This window comes from Suncus etruscus, chromosome 15 (assembly GCF_024139225.1).
Source record: "Suncus etruscus isolate mSunEtr1 chromosome 15, mSunEtr1.pri.cur, whole genome shotgun sequence".
NCBI lineage: Eukaryota > Metazoa > Chordata > Mammalia > Eulipotyphla > Soricidae > Suncus > Suncus etruscus.
In genome coordinates this window covers 16,020,362-16,039,019 of record NC_064862.1, presented here as the reverse complement: position 1 = coordinate 16,039,019, position 18,658 = coordinate 16,020,362, and the positions used below count along the sequence as shown (strand labels likewise).

At 35.5% G+C, this 18,658-nt stretch overlaps 1 protein-coding gene across 1 annotated transcript in view; it reads right to left on the bottom strand.

The window, feature by feature from the left end:
* The window catches only part of ADGB (androglobin), a 162,820-nt gene that overhangs the window by 48,073 nt on the left and 96,089 nt on the right, over positions 1–18,658 (bottom strand). The window contains exons 24-27 of the mRNA XM_049789313.1: positions 18,526–18,619; positions 17,043–17,177; positions 15,139–15,292; positions 11,563–11,750 (exon numbers count right to left, since the gene is read on the bottom strand). Coding sequence (XP_049645270.1) covers positions 11,563–11,750; positions 15,139–15,292; positions 17,043–17,177; positions 18,526–18,619 — 571 coding nt within the window. The remainder of the gene's footprint in view (positions 1–11,562; positions 11,751–15,138; positions 15,293–17,042; positions 17,178–18,525; positions 18,620–18,658) is intronic.

Sequence of the window (18,658 nt, the reverse complement as noted above, 5' to 3'; positions counted from 1 at the left end):
CCTCAGGTCTAGTATATTCTTGTTGGGTTTCAGTCTGGTTGACCTATCCAGTGTTGACAAAGCCGTGTAAAGGTCCCCCACAATTATTGTGTTGTTGTTGACATTATTTTTCAGATTTGTCAACAGTTGTATTAAATATTTTGCTGGCCCCTCATTCGGTGCATATATGTTTAGGAGAGTGAATTCTTCCTGCTCTACGTACCCCTTGATTAATATAAAATGTCCATCTTTGTCCCTTACAACCTTCCTGAGTATAAAGTTTGCATTATCTGATATTAGTATGGCCACTCCAGCTTTTTTATGGGTGTTGTTTGCTTGGATAATATTTCTCCAGCCTTTTATTTAGAGTCTATGTTTGTTCTGACTATTCAGGTGCGTTTCTTGTAGGCAGCAGAAGGTTGGATTGAGTTTTTTGATCCATTTAGCCACTCTGTGTCTCTTAACTGGTGCATTTAGTCCATTGATGTTTAGGGAAAGAATTGTCCTGGGATTTAACGCCATCTTTATTTCGAAATTTGGTGTGTCTTTTGGGTAGTCTTGTCTTAGATTAGGTCTTTCAGTTTTTCTCTTAAGACTGGTTTTGTGTCTGTGAAGTTTCTGAGCTGTTTTTTGTCTGTGAAACCATGTATTCTTCAGTCAAATCGGAAAGTGAGTTTTGCTGGGTATAGTATTCTGGGTGAAGCATTCATTTCATTCGGTCTTGTCACAATATCCCACCACTGCTTTCTGGCATTGAGTGTTTCTGGTGACAGGTCTGCTGTAAATCTCAGGGAAGCTTGCTTGAACGTGATTTCCCCTTTTGATCTTGCTGTTTTCAGAATTCTGTCTCTATCTGTGGGATTTGTCATTGTGACTAGGATGTGTCTTGGAGTGGTTTTTCTGGGGTCTCTTTTGGTTGGTACTCTTCGGGCATGCAGGATTTGATCACATATATTCTTTAGCTCTGGAAGTTTCTCTTTAATGATGTTCTTGACCGTTGATTCTTCCTGGAAAGTTTCTTCCTGGGTCTCTGGGACTCCAATGATTCTTAAGTTGTTTCTGTTGATCTTATCATAGACTTCTATTTCCATCTGTTCCCATTCTTTGACTAATTTTTCCATTGTCTGCTTATTTGCTTTAAGTTTTTTGTCCAATCTCTCCTGCTGTATGGAATTGTTATGTATCTCATCTTCCACAGCACCAAGTCTATTCTCAGCTTCTGATACCCTGTCCCAGAGTTTATCCATTTTGTCATTCACTTCGTTTACTGACTTTTTCAGTCCTGTTAGTTGACATGTTATTTCAGTTTGGAGTTTTGTGATTTCTGTCTTCATATTTTCTTGGTTCTTATTAGTGTTCTGTTCAACTCGATCCATGGTTTCTTGGAGTCCGTTGAGCATCTTCCATATTGCTAGTCTAAAGTCCTTATCTGAGAGGTTGATTAGTTGGTTGGTCATTATCTGGTCCTCAGAATTGTCATCTTCATTCTCTATGTCTGATGCTGGCCTGCGTTGTTTCCCCATTGTCACACTTGTATTGTGGGTTTTTCTACATGTTGTGGTGGTATTCATTGTCTATATGATGCAGGCAGCACACTCCTCTGGCTCCTCCCTTTCTGGATGGGCTGACTTGCCTCTAAGGGAGGGGAGTCCTCCGTAGATGAAGCCTCACACTGGGTCAAATCTTAGGCCTGAGCATGCAACAGAGAAGACAGTCCAGAGAGAAATGTTTGCTTCTGTGATATAGCGCCGTTCTTAGTGTGATTTTTCCTTCTTGTTGCAATGGAGTTCTTTCCTTAGAAAGAGTGCACGGCCGCATAGCGAAGTGGAGCGGCCGTGCTCTGCTGGAGCCTCTTTTTGCCCCATTTGCAAGAGTTTCACGCAAGAGGACAGTAGACAGACATAGACAGGTCACACTCACAGTTTTTCACAGTTGGGCCCCACTGGGCCGGTGTACTTTCGCGGATTTCCCCCGCCTGGTGTCACACACAGGGAGCCCAATTAAAATATTTCTTAAGAGCTCAGACCTATCCTACGAGGGTCAGGCCTCCCTTAAATTGATATTTATAACCTATAGATGGAATCCCCCCAGTATTTCTGAGGTATTTTTCTTTGTTGTTTTTTATTATTTTTTTGTTTCTTTCTTTTCTTTTTTTTTTTTTTTGAAACAGAACCACATAACTTGAACCATCTTGTTCCGCCCCATAAATTGAATCCCCCCAGTATTTCTAGGGTATTTTTGTTTGTTGTTTTTTCTTTCTTTTTTTTTTCATACAAAACCACATAACTTGAATCACTTTGTTCCACCTCATAAATTGAAGGGGGGAAAATGGATGGTACCTGAACCAAACAGTCATATGAACATTGAGTAGAAATAAAAAATGATCAGTCTTAAACAACAAACCCAAAGTCAATGACAACATAATCGATAGCCAATCTTCAACAAACTATATACAGAGGAGACCAGTTATCCTAGCAGCCTGGGGAGGGAGGGCAAAGGAGAAGGATACTGCGACCTGGGGTTGAGGGAGGACAACACTGGTGGTGGGAATACCCCTGATTCAATGCCACTATGTACCTCAAGTATTACTGAGAAATATTTGTAATTCACGTTGGTCATAATAAAAATTATTAAAAAAATAATGATAGGGAAGAAATAGACATTTAAATATCCCAATCACAATAGTAAAACAGAAACTCAAATACCAACATAACTAAAGAGGTGAAGGATCTATACATAGAAAACTTCAAGACACTGCTTCAAGGAAAAAGAAAAGAGGACACAAGGAAATGGAGACCTATACCCTGCTCATGCATTGGGAGGATCAACTTTATTAAAATGGCAATATTCCCAGAAGCATTATAAAGATTTAACGCAATCTCTCTAAGGAAACTCAAGATATTCTTTAAAGAAATGGTTCAAACATTCTTGAAATTTATTTCAAATAACAATCTCCCCGAAAGTTTTTAAAACAGCCATTAGTAAAAAGAGATAGGAGGCATCATTCTTTCCAACTTTAAATTGTATTACAAAGGAATAATTATCAAAACAGCATGATATTAGAATAAAGACAGACCTTCAAGTCAATGGGATAGAGCTGGGTATTCAGAAAATGCACCCCAATCATAAAATCAATTAATCTTTGATAAAGGGACAAAAATGCAAGTGGGGCAAGGAATGCCTCTTCAAGAAGTGGTCCTGGGAACAACTGGTCAGCCATATGCAAAAAAGTGAACTCAGACCTCTAACACCATGAAAAAGTTCAAGTCAAAATAGATAAAAGAGCTTGATATCAGACCTAAAACTAGAAGGTAAATAGAAGAAAATATAGACAAAATACTTCATGAAATTGAGACTAAAGCCATCTTCAAGAAGGAAACACCACTGCCCAAACAAGTGGAAACGGAGGTAAACAAATGGCACTACATTTAATATATACCATATATACATATAATACTCTAAGAACAAATACAGTGGTCTAATAGTGTAGAAACTTCAAGCACTGTAGTTGTCAGCATTTATTGGGGAGAAGTGTTCAAAAACAAATGGAAGGGAAAAAACACAAAGCCTCTACTATCCATTATACCATAAAGAAACCAGCAACAATGGAAACAAAGGTTTAGTGAACAGGTATGTAATCAGCCTTTTACTACAAAGGCCTATAATAATGTCTTAGGTAGCTCATACTGGTGAAGAATATGATTGGAAGCCAGAGACTCCAGCGGCAGCGTTTCCTTACAGTATGTTTTAGTGCCTTAATTATTCTAGGTATAAAATAACTTCTCAGCTTCTCTATCCACAGGGATTCTTGGACAAAAGGGTGGGCACCCTAATTTGACACCTCGGTACTCAGTTATATGAGATACCATATTCAGTTTGCATTATGAAAATGTCTTTATAAAACACCCCCAGTATACCCTTATTCTCTGGCTTATGTCCTCTATTTGGACCTGAAGCATATGACCATTCAGACCACTGAACCAGTCAACTGCGAACCACAGACTTATATTAGAGGACCTACTCATCGAATATGTTTGGAAAAATTAACATTTTCTTCCTCTCTCTTTCACTCTCTCTTCTCCCTACTTATTTTCTTCTCCCCTTTCTTCTTCTTCCTTCTCTTTCTCCTCCTCATCAATTAAATCTATGCCAAATAAAACCCACACTGATAGTTTCTTTTTAGGAAAGGAACTTCAATACTTAAGATGCAGCAGACAATACTACATAGGGTAGCCTCCCACATAGGGAAGCCTCATTAACACATTGTTTAGTTCTCGAGATGTGAAACCTATGTGTATCCTAAACTGCTCCAGCCACTATCTAACCTTGGAACCTTAATTTATCAAGGCCCAAACACATCACTGATGAAACTGGGAAAACCTCCCAACTCTGATGCACTGATCAATCTCTTTTATTTGATCTATTAAATTTTTTAAATTTATTTTACTATATTTACCTAATTTTCTGTTGTCTTCGCTCTTATCCACTGTTCTCCATTCCTCTCTTTCTTAAGCTATACCTAAGCTAATTATTTATCTTAATTCAACCAGTCCTTAAGAGCTCAGACTCATCCTATTAGAGTCAGACCTCTAACAACACTTTAAGAATAGATCACTAATGTATGTTTTATAAGGACATGAGTACATAGAGAGAGTACTCCTCTATGAGAGCCAAACCTAAATTGTAAACAATCATGCCTATAGTGTATATAAACCCTCCTATACACTATCCCTATAGCCTCCTATCAAAAATCCTACTATCCCTTCACCCCCAATCCCAATCCAATATCCCACCTTATTAACGATCTTTACCCTCAGTTCCTAGTCCATTAGGTATCAAGACTGGCCTCCTGTCCCAATAAGCCATCACCCAGATCCCAAGCTCATGGACACCCACTCAGCCTCACATCTCATTCCCTGGCAAGAAACTACAACCAATACTCCTGCTGACTCATGCTCTGTGGCCCACCTTCTCATCCCCCCTCAAATTGGACTGTTTCTTGATAAGAGACTCAGCTCCAGAAGGACCCCAGTGCAAAATCTCTACCTGAGCCCTTTCTGTGCAAATCATTTCTGAAACTCAACAAGATCAGTGTGTGTGCTGAAAATGTGCCCTGGATTGCATCCCTCACAAGAATATTTCAAAAGACAATGTATTTCCTCCATAAGTTTAATACCTCTATAACACTACCTCTTAACCTGTTAATCCCCAAATGTAAGGTAGTCTCCTGCATCACTTTTTCCCTTATTTACTTTTTAAAACTCATTTTTATTTATTTTTTATTTATACATGCATATATTGTCTTGTTTTTGCTTTCTTCTCCTTAACTTCATCTGTTTTGGTTCTGCTTAGTAGAAAAACCTGCAAGAAAAAGTCTTGTCTGGGATTAAATCTCAAGTCAAAACCAGGGCACAGAGATGATGGAGCCTGACACTCTCACCCCCAACTGCACCAGCAATATAATATAGGACCATTTATTTTTGCACAGGGGAAATTTTGTGTATAGAAACAAGCTCTTATCTAGGGATAAGAACTCACACATTATAAAATACAGGGACACCTCCCACCTTGAACATATGTCATGTGGTCTCAACTTAGACTCCATGTGATTAGATAACAACTGTCCAAAACTGAACCCTAGATCTCAGACATAGAACCAACACAGTTCTCTGCAACAGCTCCATCCTATGACCTGCACTAAAACAACTCTTAAAATAAAGAACATAGGACACATAATTTTCTCCAAAAAAATTGAGAAGCAATACTAAAATGCCCTCTGCACCCGTTTATTGCAGCACTGTTTATAATAGCCAGAATCTGGAAACAACTCAGATGCCCAATAACATATAATGAGTGGCTAAAGAAATTTTGGTACATTTACACAATGGATTACTAAGCAGCTCTTAGGAAAAATGAAGTCATAAATGTTGTCTATATTTGGATGAACATGGAGACTATTATGCTAAGAGCAATGAGGGTGAGAGGAATAGACATAGAATAGTCTCATACTTATGATTCTTAGACTCATACTAATAAGTGGTATATAAGAAACAGAAAATACAGAAAATAGAGCTGAATATCAGCAGAATCAGCTCATGGCATGAAGCTTACCACAAAAGCAGTGAGTATAGTTGGAGCACTAAACACAATAGCAACTACCATGACAATGATAGTGATGGAGAGAGGTAAAATACCTGTCTGAGAGTTCATTTTATGACTGAAACCCTAGTGTAAAAATTGTTGTAAACACAGTAATTAAATTTAAGAAAGTATACACAGGGTCAATGTGATAGCACAGTGGGTAGGGTGTTTGTCTTGCATGTGTCTGACCGAGGTTTGATCCCAGGAATTCCATATGGTCACTCACCAGGAGTGCAAAGCCAGGAGTTACCCCTGTGCATAACTGGGTATGGCCCCTAAACAAAGCAAACAAAAGTATACAAGGCCCAGAGAGATACTAATAGGGATTAAGATACTTGCTTTGAATCTAAGGAGGATTTCATTCCCAGTATTATGAATGCCTCCTTAAACCCCTAAATGAGTGAACTCAGAGAAGAGACTAGAATAAGCCCTTTGCACTGCCAGGTTTGTTCACCAGACCAAAAAATAAAAGTGGTGAAATTATACTTAGTGGAACAAAGAAATCTAGTCTACATTAAGCCAAAAGAATGAAAAGAATGTTGGTATTAGGTGTTAAAAGGCATCAAGCAATGAATTCATCTTGGGCTATGTATTATTGAAACTGCAGCCCTCAGAGTGAGCAGTTATTTTCTTGATTATTCTATGGAATTGTTTAAAAGAAGAATGTGTTTAATTTATATGACATTTTTTAGGTTTCTAGAATAAAAAATTGTTATGCTCTAGTTGAGAAACTGTCAATCAATAACACACGCAGGACCCAATGAAGGATGCAAATAAGATCTATTAACTTGGAGAGCCAGACTGCATGGGTTAAATCCCAGCAGTGTGATTTTGAGAAGGCAAGTACTTTTTCTGCACTTTACTTACCTGCCAAATGATGATAAAAATAAGAATGCTGTGAATAATAAATTTTGCATGCTGATCTAAATGGCCACAGTGTGCCCAGATTAAACATTATTTCAAGGGGTTTATGTGAAGTATTACCAGATGAGCATATAATCAAGAAATTTAGAACCTTTACCGTACTGGGTGAATAAAACAAAATACAGAATTTGACCCCTTTGTGTGTGTACTAACTAAAATTTAACTGTCTTAAACCTCTTATACCTGAAGGGTAAAAAGAATTAAAAAAGTATGTGACATGATATGTGGACGATGCGATTTAAATTATTAAATGCATGATTATATATGCATTCTATTAAGTGTCTCACATATGCATTCTGTTAAATGCATATGAAAGCAAAATGATACAAGAAAGCTTAGATCAATCCTGAAACCCAGCCTGGGCTTTATTCTTCTCCTCCTCTACCCCACCTTCTAATCATATACCTTACATTCAATAATAGAAGCAGTATCATTTGCTGGCACCATAATCTCCAAGCAACGCCACTATGTGGAGCAGACTAAAAATCTGGAGGTATCATTGGTTTTACATTCTTTTGGCCAAACATCATAAATATGCCATGTAAACTGAGTTTTATATAAGTATTTATTATCACCGGTCCTAAAAGGAATGTACCATTTTGTTCATATATGATTAACACTCCCAAGGCTTGACAGGCCACTACCCAAAACCTTTCCATTAACACTCTCCTGTTCAGGTCAGAAAAAAAAAAACACAACACACACAAGTCTCCTACAAAGATTCACTCTTAATGTTTTCTTGATTCACCATAAACTAGATTGACAATAGTTGTCCTCACACCTGCACTCTCTTTTTCATATGGGTTAGAAACCTCTTGTAAAAAAGTTGGGATCTTACATAGGCCAACTCTTTCCTTAATACAGTGAAGATGTTTTCTGCACCCTCTCCCCTTAGCAAAATTCTTGCATATATTCTATACTTTCATCAACTTACAATCTTACTAGAAATTTGCTTTTCTGAGTATCATCTCTCTCCTGTGTCTTTAATCTTCCCCCTTTAGTTCTCCTCATATTTAGTTCTTGTAGATATTCAGCTGTAATCATTGTGTTTTACTCATTTTTATCCATTTTTAAAATGCATATCAAAGCAAAAAATATAAGAAAGCTAGATCAATTCTGAAACCTGGGCTTTACTCTACTCCTCCTTTTCTTCCTCTATTCCACTCTTTATTCATAGAAGAAGAATTTTTTATTTCTGCTTCTTTCATCTCATCAGTCCCCACTGCCTCCCTACACTCTTCTCTGCCCCCAACCGAGATACTCAATTTTCTCTCAATCAGGTTTCAAGCAGCTTATAAATTGAACTTAGATTCTCATTTTGTTTAATCTCTCAAGAGAATCTGATGGAGTTAAAAACAATTCTCCTATGAGCACAACGACCTTGTGCCTCAAATTTGGGGTTTGCTTTGTTCAGACTTCTGTCCCACTGACATCCCCAGAAACACCAGGAGAATCTTGACAAGTAGTCTTGGGTCTGACTTTCATTGCACATAGTTCCATAAAAGAATGATTCCCAAATTTGTATCTCCAGCCCAACCTCTGTGCAATGCCACTTTGGACATTTCAGAATTTAACACTCCAAAATAAAATTTCCTTCTAATTGCTCAGACTGTAATGGAGTTATATGTACTATCACCTCTGTCTAGGTAGATGGTGCTTTATATGCTACAATTCAATAGTCAACATACTTGGAGTTCTAATCATCAAAGATAGAAGTTCCATTTCTTACATGATTTTAGAGTCATCCTTCTCTTCATTCCTCATTTGATATCTTCTCTCACTGGGATTATGTTCATCCTTGTACATCCCTCCAAATATATGTGCAGTTCTCCCTTCTACTACCTCACAATATCACCTTTACTTTGGGGGTATATAAATCTTTTTAAGTTTACCAAGTGTCATCAATAGATATGGTTAATAATGTCAAGGCAATTGGTTTGCAACAAGCACTAAGTGAAATATTAATGTAACTATTAATAGGAATAAAATTTAAGTAATTGCTTCTTTTGACTCTACTGCTGATTTCTCTTCATATTCAATACATTTCATGGGTTCTTCTGTGGCTGGACATTTATTCACAGTATGACTATTGTAAATCAAGCCAAATTATGTGTTAACTATATTGCTATATAACTATAACAATGCTAGCATCCCTTTTAATAAAAGAAATGGGGGGGCAGAAGCAGTGGCACAGCTGTAAAGAATCTATCCCCTGTCATCCCATATGGTCCCCCAAGGCAGGAGTGATTTCTGAGTGCATAGCCAGAAGAACCCCCTGAGCATCACTGGTGTGGCCCAAAAACCAACAAATAAATAAATAAAACAATGTTAATTATAGCAATTAATATGCTCTTAAGCACCAATCTAATAAAAATACCTATAAAATAAAAATAGGAACATAGAACTATCTTATCCATATCATTACTATTAACTGACTCAGTTAAATTTGAATTTTAATTTTTAAGTAATCCAGATTTTAAAATTGTTCTAAAGAATTAAAAAATAAAAACTATAGTATATTTCACTTCTTTTTTCTTTTTTGTGTTGTTATTGTTTTGGTTTTCTACCATACCCCATGGTGCTCAAGGATTACTCCTAACTTTACACTCAGAAATTATTCCTGGTGTTTGGGGACCATATAGGATGTTGGGGATCAAATTCAGGTCAGCATTACAAAACTACCATTGTTTTCAAAAGCAATCATTGGAATTAATACAGATTGTTTCTATTTTCCTATAGATAAAAAGTGTTCACCAATGCTTCTAATAGGTTATTTACTATAAGCTACAGAGGCCTGATTTTATCATCCTCAATGGAGTAGAAAAGTTCCAGACATCACAAAAGGACCTAGGGAAGAGTAAAAGAGCATGTATGGAGCCTGTAGTTTTACCCATGACAGTATACTTTAAGGGCAGAGAAACCTTGTATCTCTTAGGCCATGGGAATTCCTTTCTAATCTTCCCAATTTGTACTGTGCCTATGCAAAAAGAAAAATAGCACCAATTAAAATTTTTAAAAATTTTTTGTAACTGTTGTTGCTTGTTCTTTTTTTTTTTTCTTTGTCTTTTTTTTCCCCCTGTGTTTTGATTCGTCTTTATTTCAGGACCATGATCAGTGTTTGGTTGTTGTCTTTATTGCTGTGGTGCATTTCAGATTTTTGGTTTGTTTGTTTTTGTTTTGCTTTTGTTTTGTTTGGGGGTTGATTTTTTGTATTATTTATATGTTTTCCTTTCTTTTTCACTTTCTTTTATTTTTTTAACTTTTTTCCTTATTTAAACATCTTGATTACATATATGATTGTGATTAGGTTTCAGTCATGTAAAGAACACCCCCTTCACTAGTGCAACATTCCCACCACCAATGTCCCAAATCTCCCTCCATCTCACCCCACCTTCACCTGTAGTCTCTACAAGGATTCTTCCTGTTTTTTGCTTGTTTGAATTTTTACACCCCCCCTTTTCTTTTCTTTTATCTTTCTTTTTTTTTCTTACCTTCAAACAGAACCACATAACTTGAACCATCTTGTTCTGCCTAACAAATTGAGGGGGGAAATAATAGAGGGCACCAAGACCAAACATATGAAAATTGAGTAGAAATAAAAAATGATCTGACTTCAACACCAAATCCAAAGCCAACTACAACAGAATCGATACCCACTCTACAACAAGTTAGAAACAGAAGGGACCACTTATATTAGCAGCCTGGAGGTCAAAAGTGGGGTGATATGGGATGCATGCTGGGAACAGGGGTGGAGGAGGACATTAGTGGTGAGAATGCTCCTGATTCAATGTCACTATGTACCTAAAATACTACTATGAATGATTTGTATTCGACTTTGGTCAAAATAAAAATTACTAACAAAAAAAAAGAAATTAAGTAAAATTAGAAATAATTTAAGTTAGTTGTATGGAAATTACTAGTAGTAGATATTTTAAACAAGAAAATTATGAGTATATTAGAAAGGTATTTATTCAGGTAATAAAGTACACATATGTAATAGAAGGAAAAGAGGGAGAAAAAAGAATTTTATAAAGGCATAAGAACACATTTTCACTGACTTGTGTTGAATTGAATGAGGTACTAACGTGGTGAGGGGCGTTGAAAATAGTGATAACATAAAAATAATTTCCACTAACATCAGAATAAAAAGAAAAAGTAAAATAATGAAAGAATAAAATTCATGAAGTATCTAATTATGAAGAATATATAAATTCCTGTTAGCTGAGAAACTCACACAAAAGACTCATGAGAGAAGGAGCAAAGAGAAAAAACAATCAGATGCTGTTTCCCAAAGAATGCATAAACCAAAATTCAAAATTGACTCAGGAGTTTAGATCACTATTTGTAGGAGAGACTACAACAATTATTCCCTAGAATTATTTGTAAATTATATGAAATATATCATTTCAACATTCATGTTTACAATAAGAACTCAATATGATATTTACAATAAGGCATTGAATAAAAATAAATTCAATATTTAAAAAGAAGCAAATATCTCCTTTCATACGTTTATACCTAAATAAAATATTCTTATCATTTGGAATGTAGTAATCTTTGAATTCCTTTACGGTGAAAATATTGCTTGGAGTATCTTGAGTGAGGCTTGGTAGCGGAGTGGATGAACAAATGAGGCGAAGTTTCCATCGTGCAGAGGACACATAAATGTCATCAGAAAATGCTTCGGCCACGAATGTATATCCTTTCTGCAGAAAAGGATTGCACAGAAGTAAGTTCCACTGTTAGGAGTCTCTCAAAATTTACCACATGACTGATTGGTACTAAATATGATTAATTATGGATTTTTACTGTAAAATTGAAAATCCAGGATACAATGCAGACTCTTCCCACATAGACAAAGCCCTCTTCTATGGTCAAATAAAAATTCAATGTTCTATCAGTTCCTCAATACCTGGCAACCTTTTCTATTTTCTAGAATGTTACAAAGTAAGGATTACACATTGAACAGGCTTTTTCAGTTGGATCCTTTAATTCTAAGTATGCAATTGGGGGCCGGAGCGGTAGCACAATGGTAGGGTATTTGCCTTGTACATAGCTGACCCAGGACAGATGTGGGTTCAATCCCCAGCATCCCAGATAATCCCCTGATCCATGAGCAATTTCTGAGCACAGAGACAGAAGTAACCCCTGAGCCCTGTTGGGTGTGTCCCCCCAATAAGTATGCATTTGATTTCCACAAATTTATTTGAATGGCTTGATATCTCATTTCTTTATAAACTTTGAATCACATCCTATTTACTGAATATGCCGTGGATTATTCATTTACTTAAATGGAAGATATCTAGATTGCTTCTAGATTTTAAAAATGATACTTAAAATAGCTATAAATATCTATTGTAGGTTTTTGTGTGACCACAAAGTTTCACATATTTGGGGTAATTACTAACTAACATACATGGTTGCCACAACATATAGGAAGAATTATTTTGCAGACAATTAAAATACCCGACTAACTTCCCTGCAAAGTGGTTGCATTAGTTTTCTCTCCCATAAGTAAGAAGTGAGAGTTCCATCCTCTCCTCACTGTTTGATATCATAGATAGTGTTCCAAAATTGAGCCATTCTAGTATGTGGTGCTGTTTTAATATTGCTTTAGTTCCTCTTCTATGACATGTATAGCCATTTTTTCATATGATCTTTTCACATTCTCTATCGTTTCTTTTGGTATGATGTCTATTAAGCTCATGACCCATTTAAAAACAGGTTGTTTATTATTGTTGACTTTTAACCATTAGTTATTAATTTTTAAGGGGCAAGAAATGCAAAGTGGAGTAGGAAAGCCTCTTCAACAAGTGATATTTGGATAACTGGCCAATTGCATGCAAAAAAGTAAACTTAGACCTCTCCTTAACATCAGGGACAAAGGTCAAATCTTAATGAATTAAAGACCTTGATAGCAGAGCTGAAACCATAAGGTACATAGAGGAAAATGTAGATAAAGAACTCCATGATACTGAGACTTAAGGAGGACTACAATTCAAGGAGGAAACACCACTTTCCAACCAAGTGGAAGCAGAGATAAACAAATTGGACTATATTAAACTGAAAAGCTTCTGCTCTTCAAAGGAAATAGTGACTAAGATACAAAGGCTGCCCATAGAATAAGAGAAATTATTCATCTAATACCCATCTGAGAGGGGGTTAATATATACAAAGTGTGCAAGGTACTTACAATACTAATATTGCAATGTACTGACAGAAATTACAAGAAAATTTTAACCCCATCCAAAAATAGAGAGAATGGGTGGATTAAAGAATTAGCACAACAGATAGGGTGCTTGTCTTGCTTGTGGTCTGTGTTTGATCCCCGAGTTCCCATATGATCCCTCAAGACTGCCAGGAGTAATTTCTGCAGAGCCTGCTCTCCTGCAAAGCCAGGAGCAACCCCTGCACACTGTTGGGCATGACCCAAAAGAAAAAGGGGGGATGAACAGATATTTCCTCAGTGAAGAAATACAGATATTTAAAAGATACATATAAAATGCTCCATATCACTAATAATCAAGGAGATGCAAATAAAAATAAAAATGTGGTATCATCTCATACCACTGAGAATAACATACATTACAAAGAACATGAATAACCAGTGCTGGTGGAGATGAGACGATCAAGGTATGCTCATTCACTGCTGGTGGGAATGTCAACTAGTCTAGCCTTTCTGTAATATAATATGGATATTCCTAAAAAATTAACTGAAAATTTAGCTGCCATATGATCCTGCCATACCACTGTTAGGGTGGTATTAGGAACACACACAAAAAATACAAAAATGCCCTCTGCACTCCTAAGTTCATCGCAAGTTATATTCATTGCAACATAGCAAAAATCTGGAAACAGATCAGGTGACTGGCTAAAGAAACTGTGGTACATCTATGTAATCTATTCAGTCTTCAGGAAATGGCAATTATTATACTGAGTGAAATGAGTCAGGAGAAGGTAAATAGGCAGAATAAACTGTGGGATATTAAAATAAAAGACAGTAGAGTAATAATATTCAGAGACAACAGAGATGAGGCTGAAGAGGACCAGTCCCTGGTAGGAAAGATTCGACAAAGATTGGTAAATGCAGTTAGGGTAATGAATGATCCACTGTGATGATGGTATTTGAAATTTATCACTCTGGACAAGAATTAGGTGCTGAAAAGGGATAAAGTGACGTGCATGGCATCCCTTCTTCAACAATAGTGAGAGCCATAGTGTCAAAAAGGAAAATGAGAAAGAGATAGTGATAAAGAAAAGCAAAGTGCTTTTCTCAGAGATAGGTGGGGTTGGGGACTAGGAGGGAAATAGGAGACTTTGATGAAAGGAATGGGTGAAGGCTGTTGTACACTTTATGACTGAAACCCAACTATGAACAATTCGGTAACCACAGTGGTTAAAAATATATGGATACTATCTTAGAAAAATAAATTTTGAATGGGAACTAAAAATTCATTTATAAAAATATATAGAATCAATTTTAGAAACAAATTAAAGATAAAATATGAAAAGGTACAAAGCCATATATACATAGAATGGAATATAACAGCTAATATATATCTCTATTCCTACTGAAGGTATATACTGTGTCTGGCTATTTTGCTTTTTTATAATTTCCAGTTGCATGTGAAATGTGTTTTAACTAGAAATACAACACAACTTGAGAGATCAGTTGTAAAATGTTTAAGCTTGGCTGAAATCTGCTGTCCTGCACAAGATTGTGCAGGTGAGTAGAGAGTTATCATGTACTCACAATTTCCAGGAATATTTTAGAATCAACAAAGTCAGTAGGAAACAATGTGGTTATTTCCTTTAAAAATAATTTGGATGAAACTATTTGAACCTTTTAGCTTCATCACTATTTTTAATGATGTACAAGATTTGATGCTTTATAATGATGAATGTAATATTTTATTTTTGGTGTCTAATATATAGGACCTCGATGTAGACACACCAATATCATATTCCTCTGTCATGTGTATTGAAAACACCTAAATCTAGCTTCTGAAAAAAAATATAGCTTCTGAAATTCCAAGAAAGTGCTGGATTCTCAGTGTCATTCTACTAATCGGAGAAAAGAAATTTTGCACCTACCTTATTTTTACTATAACGATAAGGTACCACTTTTTGAAACACTTTTGGCACTTGTTCTAAAGTGTCATTGTTAACAACATGAAGTATACAGACAGGAAGTGTAGAATATACTTTGGGAAGTACAACCATATCTTGAGGAATCATGAACGTTTCCCTGTAATTATAGAAACGTAAATTTTCTGGACATTAATCACAAAGTTTGAAATCGGATTTAATGCTGAAATATAAAAGAAAGTCTAAACTGGTAAATTATAACAAAGTACACACAATTTTCTTTTTTTGGGGGGGGGTGAGGTTTGAGGGTGGAAGTGCCATTCAAGCATTATTCACAGGATAGAGGGCCACTCCCATCACCGATAGAACCAGATGCTCAGTGCTAAAGACCCAGGAAGAAGTGCTGCCTCGACCCTACAGTGCTCGGGATCACTCATGTAACTCCATAAATGCTCAGGGGCCTCAGGACCATACTTGGATTTATTTTTTTAACTTCCAGAATTGCACATAGATATGCTAGAGAGGCTTCAAGTGATGCTACTGGAGCTTCCAATCTTTGGAGTCCTTATGCTGCCTAGGAGGCAGAGAGACATGACATATGCTTTAACCTCTGTGCTATCTTTATGGCCCCCCAATACTGTTTTCTGCTATCATTACTGTCACTATACTAATTATAAAATCAAATGATAGATGTAATCCACGACATTTTCTTAATATTTTACTTATTAATTATTTTATACTGAAACATCAATTCATCGGTTTATCATGTAAAAATTTTAACAATTAATATTTTATGATTTTGTGTTATTATTCTATATATATTATATATTTTATTTAAACACCTTGATTACATACATGATTGTGTTTGGTTTTCAGTCATGTAAAGAACACCACCCATCACCAGTGCAACATTCCCATCACCAATGTCCCAAATCTCCCTCTTCCCCACCCAACCCCAACCTGTACTCTAGACAGGCTTTCCATTTCCCTTATACATCCTCATTATTAAGACAGTTCAAAATGTAGTTATTTCTCTAACTAAACTCATCACTCTTTGTGGTGAGCTTCCTGAGGTGAGCTGGAACTTCCAGCTCTTTTCTCTTTCGTGTCTGAAAATTATTATTGCAAGAACGTCTTTCATTTTTCTTAAAACCCATAGATGAGTGAGACCATTCTGCGTTTTTTTCTCTCTCTCTCTGACTTCTTTCACTCAGCATAATAGATTCCGTGTACATCCATGTATAGAAAAATTTCATGATATTCTATATTTTTAATCAATTTTTACTGTATTACTTCCATTTCTCGGCTTGGGATTTGTTCCTAATGGTGCTCTGGGAGCTACATGTGGTACTGGAGATACTATTGAGCAGGGGTCTCAAACTCGCGGCCCGCTCCATACACCATTTTGTGGCCCTTGGCCGGCCTTCAAATATCACAGTATTCGCGATTATCCGCTTACCGAATAATCGCAATAAAAATCACATTAGTAAGAAAAAAAAATCACATTAAACATTCGCATACCCCGAGCAGTTCCGTTCGGGGTATGCAAATGTTTAATGCGATTTTTTGCGATTTTTTTCTTAATGCGATTTTTATTGAGAATATTCGGTAAGCGAAATCCCTTATGCAGCCCTGCCTCACCCGACTTTGCCTCCTGCGGCCCCCAGGTAAATAGAGTTTGAGACCCCTGCTATTGAGGCTTCTGTATTTTAAAAAATGTGTTCTGCACAATGAGCTATCTATGGCCCCATATTTTATTTAAAAAGACATAGGTAAAAAATTACATACCCAATATATTAGATAGCCAGTGTAGAAAAAATAAATTTGAATATATAATAAACAAAACACTATATATGGGAATTTTGAATGGTAATTAAAAGTTATATCAGTTGCATATATAATAGTCTCACCTGAACACAATAAACCAAGTATTGGGTTGTTCATCTGGATAAGTTACTGTATAGTCTGTGAAAGTAATCTTAGTTTCTTCATCTTGATAGCATGGATAAGATTCTAATGACTTGCACTTGCTTTTAAACATTAATCTGGAAATGAAAAATAATTTAAATGTGAAACATAAAGCCAACCTTAACACAAATTTTATTACTAAAATATGCATAAGAAAATGATAATGAAATATTGTCATATATAGTTTTGATTTATTTTAAATAAAATTTGAATTGAGATATATGCAAGATATGCAGTATATACAGTTATTCACCATAAGATATATAGTTAAAGTTGTTCATAACTGAGTTTCTGTTATACAGTATTCCAATACCCAAATTTTTTTTACTAATACACATTTTCTGCAACGAATTTGTTTCCTTCCTACCCCTCACTCTGTCTAGCCTAGCTCTCTGGCAGAAATTTTTCCTCTCTCTCTCTTTCTTCTCTGTGTCTCTGTATCTTTTTCTTTCTATTTGTCTCTTTGTCTCTATTCTCTCTTTTTTTCTTTTTGGCACTGTTATTTTAATAGATATCTGGATTTAAACATTACTTAAATGAGGAATGGAAGATTTATATAGATGAACTCAATGTAGATATGTATTTTATGTGTACTTTACATATAGCTTATATATTTATATTCAACCATGAAAGTCACAAGCATAATCTGAAGTTCTTCCATCTCATCCAGTTGTCCTTTGAAAATATTATTGAACCTAAATGAACCTAAAGATCTTCCATTTGGCCTTGTGTTATTTTCAGTAGACTAAGATGATTGGATAAATTTTGTTTTTCTAATTCTTTCCTTCTAGCAGTCTTGAAAACATAGATGGGAATATTTTGAACTCTACAGACTCACAATCTGTGACTTCACTTACATAAATATTAGACTTAATAAACATGTTCAACAGACCCCTTGATTCTTTGATTCTTTTCTCTAATTTTCCCTAGACTTTAATTAGTTATTTACTAGTATATCTCTTCTAGTTCATGAATTTCCTTCTGTTTTGTCTAATCTTAATTCCACAGCACATTTTATTTTTAATTTGAGCAATTGATATTTTTCATGACATTTTTTTTACCTGGCTATTCTTTAGTTAACCTAAAATACCTAAAATTTTAAGGTGCCTTCTCATTTATTTTTAATTTCTTCATATTTTTATAAATTTTTATCTAATATCAGAGGGAGCTTACATCTTTCATATACATTTCATAGGTTAGAGTAATTAAAAGAAACAAAAGTAGAAAATAGCAATAGAATTGCTTCAGATATAGCTGTGAATGTTCAATTAGAAGCAGTTTTGCACATTGTAATGTTATAACTAATATTTCAGTCATTAGGCAAAATTAATAAAATTGGTAACATTTGAACAGATACTTAACTATAGTAATATACTGCAGTAATAAAAATCTTATCAAAATAAAAATATTATCAAAATATACTACCTTAAAAAAGAAATTGCATATGATTCTAAATTCTGTTCCAATATAGCCCAAACTTTTTGTAGAATTTCAGCAGCAATGGCATTTTCCTTTGTTTCTAAAAATAAGAAACTACATAAAAAGATCTGAAATGTTT